Raw genomic sequence first — 4539 nt, 5'->3', positions numbered from 1 at the left:
CATCTAATCAATACAAAGAAGATGATGGGTATCATAGAAAAACTTGTGGCAAGACAGCCACTGGAGAAAAACCTGCCCTTCGACTGCTGATGGCAGGCTGTCTGAGCAAAGTCAACAAGCAGGACACTGGGAAGTCGACTGTCCACTTGGTCAGGCCTTCAAAACTCCTGTGCCACAGAAACGCCTTTCAGATATTCTGGGCCAGTAGGCTGAAGATTGGATGCCCCAAGGATACTGAAAAAACAACTGTCTTTGTCATGTTTATACTTCTGGAAGCTGTTTGCTCTACATTTCCTACATACTTGGTAATATTATTTCCTTCTAAGGTCTCTGATGAGGTAGAAGACTAGATAGTCTTAGTCTGCCACAATTAAGTTTAGTTGTTTAGGGACAAAGACAATGTTTTAAGCTTAAAAGGATGTTCTAAGGTCTAAATTGATTTTTCTTTCAGGTTGATAGGAAAGTGATTTAGGTACAGAACTTTGGACTCACCAGGATAGGATAGACAATGGAAAACTCTTTCCAAGGATTTCAAATATGAATAGATGGGACATTGTAAATGTAATTCTTACTTGATAATTAAGTAATTATCCCTCCCTCATCTCCTCCCATGCTGCTTCCCCTGTCCACTGATAGTGGAGGACCTTCTCCTCTTCCATCCTAGCCTATCAGGCCTCACAGGACTCTTTTTCATAGTCTTTGTATATGTAAAGCAATTTTGTAAAGAAAGAGGAGGGTGTGTAATGGAAATTTTGGTATCATGCTCTTCAGGCCACTGTGTTGAAAGAGACTCTTCAATGTCCTGGGGATGCATCAGCCAAGTGGCTGTAAGACCTTGGGTCAAGGACTTTTTATTCCTGCTGGATCCAGCTGAGCCTCTATTGGAAAACTAGGACCTGACAATTTTGTCTCATGGAGACACAATTCCAAAGCTCATAATTCAGACAGCCATATATATGAGAGTTTATATAAATAAGAGTATATGTGTATATATTATAATATATATGAGACTATACATACACATAGACATATACATATGTAATATGCCTCTTTTATCTCATCTAACTAGTTTTGGAATGATATGAATTCACTCACATGTGAGAATTACAGTGTTTGTTTGTTTCTTAATTACATTTGTGTGGGTCCTTTTTTTTTTTTTTTACAACCTTTAACTTAAGGTGCCATGTGCTATGATGATATCTGTTTCCCAAGACATCAATAAGAATCATCCAATTTTTTTTCATCCTTTCTGCTAGTCTGAATCTTTTTATTGTGAAAGAATTCAGCATTGCTATTTTTGGTAGGCATGCAATAATTTTTGTTGTTTTGTAGTTTGTGGTGTTTTCTTAGAACTCTGGAGAAACTTTTCTGGAGTTATTTCTTCATTCCTTCTGACCATTATTGTGTTCATTCTCTTCAGGTTGAGCATTCCGTTATTTATGATTCTGGGTGAAACTGGGTTAGAGAATATAAGTTTCTTTACCCTCCATTTTGACATATAGTTTTGCTGTATGAAATTGTCTGTGTTGGTCACTGTTCTTTAAGAACTTGGAGTGCATCTTTCAAGGCCTGCCTGAATGCAAGTCTTTCTGTTGAAGGTTCATGTGCTATTCTGATGGATATAGCTTTATAGGTCACTTAAGCTCTATTACAATTTTCAAAATTGTTTCCTTATTCTGTTTTTATTATTAAACTAAAATACATCATTATTATTAAACTAAAAAAAAAACTTCTTTCCTGTTCCTAATTGTTATTCTATAGTCCCCTTGCTCTGTCTTCTTCTTGTTTTCACAATAATTTTTAATGATATTCTGACTTATAGCTGTAATAACTCCATTTTTATCTGAGACTCCTACATTTGAAATGGTTTGTTGAGTCTTTCTTTCCTTTTGTTCAATTCATCTCTATTTTCTTTGTGTTTTTGTGTACAATGTTCAGGAAGGAATTAGTCATGAGAGAGTTGACACATTATTTTCTTTTGTTCAACTGGTAACCTGGATGATAGTTTATATGAACAGTCATTATCCAAGGACCAGAACACCCCTGATTGTCCTCTTCTGTCTTGCGTTCTTGTGCATCTCTTCAAGTGTGGTGGCTTTACTTTGGGTAAGCTCTGTAGGGTGTATAGTCATGAGCCTTTTAGAGTCAGGAGACACAAGCCTTTAAGATCCTTGCACCTGTAAGGTACAGTCACAGTTGGAGGATTAGGGATGAAAGATTCTGGAAAAGCCATGAAGTCTAGCAGCACTTGGAGGCAAGAACTTGGAGAGTGGGAAGCCTACATGATAAGCAAGAACAATGTCTACTGAGAAGTTCAGAGAAGTAATGTCATGGAGATGACTGCCTAAGATGTGGGAAGGAGCAGAGACACCATGATGGGAAGGGAAGGGAGGTCATAGAAAGAGAATAGGCTGTGGAGTTGTTAGGAGATGGACCACCTGGTTGTGTAGAGAAGGTAAGTGTCTGAAGGGCCATGTGGATCTTTTATGTGTGTGTGAGAGAAAGAAAAGCAGTAGATGTTGCTAACAGAAGGGTAAGTTTTAAGGGTTTGTGGGACAGGAGGATATGGCATGGAGAGAAACAGGCCAACCAGGAAGCTAAGGGAAGACACAGAAGAGGTGGGATGGGGAGGAGGTGGCCTGAGCCTGCATGGAGGTAATGGGAGGTCAGCCCTGTATGACTAAAGTGGTAAACAGAAGTCTCAAAGTGTTTTTATTATTAATCGAAGGATAATCTGAGAATTTATCTTTGTGTAATTAAGTTTATTTATTTTTGTAAGGCTCAAAATTTGAGATTTATGGATGGAATATTACACTGTTGATCTATGTCCTCAGCAATATTTGATTAATTCGATTTAATGTATGTGTTCATGATTCAGTGAACTGTATACAATGTTCCCTAAAATATCTGAGACACCAGAAACAACACCCAATTTTGTCTGCACAAGTTTCTGCACTACCCTGTTTTTAATGTTTTAATTATGTACCTTGTCTTTTTTCCCATGAAAATGTGTGATAATTTCTGCTAAGAAATCAGAGGAGTTGACATGTCAAAGCAGAACAAATTAAGGCCACAATTTGATATTACTATTTATAAATAAAATTCATATGAAGAAGTGATTCATTTTCCTCCCTTTCCCTTTTCCTTCTCTTTCTTTTTTGAGACTCCTCATGTATCCCAAGTATAACTACACATATGACCGTCCTGTTTCCACCTCTTCTTTGCCTATGCAGTGCTGTAGTTAGACACAGGGCTCAGGCAGGAATAAAAATGGTTTTTTTCTACCAACTGAGTTAAATACTCAGGATAATAGTGATACTTTGATGTCATAAACACCACCTTTACCCTTATTTAATCACAGACATCTGCACCATTAACTGTGCCCTCTAAGGCTCCCACCCCTCAGCTCATGACATAGCACAGAGATATGCAAATTAAGTTCCCCTCTGCTCATAAAAACCAGCCCTGATGCTACAGCTCTGACAAAGGCAGGTCGCTCTGGGCTCACATTCATTGATCAGCCCTGAATATAGAACATGGGACTGAGCTGGGTTTTCCTTGTTCTTCTTTTAAAAGGTAATGTATGATAAGAGCTACTGAGTGTGTGAGTGGATGTGAGAGGGACCGTGGACCTTTGTGACGGTTTACTAAGAGGATTCTGTGTTTGCAGGTGTCCAGTGTGAGGTGCAGCTGGTGGAGTCTGGCGGAGGCTTGGTGCAGCCAGGAAGTTCCCTAAAACTCTCCTGTGCAGCCTCTGGATTCAAGTTCAGTGATTACTGGATGGACTGGTTCCGCCAGGCCCCAGGGAAGGGGCTAGAGTGGGTTGCTCTAATTAAACACAAACCTGATAATTATGGAACAGAATATGCTGAGTCTGTGAAAGGCAGATTCATCATCTCAAGAGACGATTCCACAAGCAGCCTCTACCTGCAGATGAACAGCTTAAGAGCCGAGGACACCGCCATTTATTACTGTGTTAGAGACACAGTGAGGCACCTTCAGTGTGAACCCAGACAAAAACCTTCTTGCAGGAACACTCAGGACCGGTAGGGGGAGCACAACACCAGGTACAAGGGTGTCAGTTCAGAGCTCATTATACATCAGTAAGAAATACAAGTAAGACCTCCCTCTGCTCATAAAAACCAGCCTTGCACTTCTGGAAGAGGAAGGAAGCCTTGGATTCTTGGTTCCTCCCATTCAGTGATAGCACTGGACTCATACCACCAAGGATGACAGTGGAACTGAGCTGAGAGTTTCTTGTTGATATTTTTTTTAATCATAAATACATTTTTTCGAGAAATTTTTTATGTGAATACTGTATCCACCAATGTTTCCACTCAACTTACTCTCACATACATCCGTCACTTCTCAGATTCAGGTCTTCTTCACCCTTAATTAATAGTTTACTGTGAGTGTTCTTCAGTGTGTTTAGTCTACTTACTGAGCACAGGCATAGTTCTGGGTATGGACAGGTGTTCAGAGCAGTCCATTCGGGATTGAATGAACTACTAGGGAGCTTGTCCTTGAAAGCCACTGATT

The 4539-nt window shown here is 39.6% G+C and overlaps 1 gene segment (V, D, J or C); it reads left to right on the top strand.

The window, feature by feature from the left end:
• The first annotated feature begins 3497 nt into the window (after window positions 1-3497).
• LOC129668001 (immunoglobulin heavy variable 3-72-like) lies at window positions 3498-4050 on the top strand. The segment is given in 2 exon segments: window positions 3498-3576; window positions 3671-4050. Coding segments are annotated over 2 exon segments (420 nt in total).
• Window positions 4051-4539: the final 489 nt, after the last annotated feature.

The sequence above is a fragment of the Psammomys obesus genome, unplaced genomic scaffold (assembly GCF_907164565.1).
Source record: "Psammomys obesus unplaced genomic scaffold, mPsaObe1.curated_primary_1811, whole genome shotgun sequence".
Taxonomy (NCBI): Eukaryota; Metazoa; Chordata; class Mammalia; order Rodentia; family Muridae; genus Psammomys; species Psammomys obesus.
The sequence above is the reverse complement of the archived record's forward strand: the minus strand, read 5'-3'. Positions and strand labels throughout refer to the sequence as shown.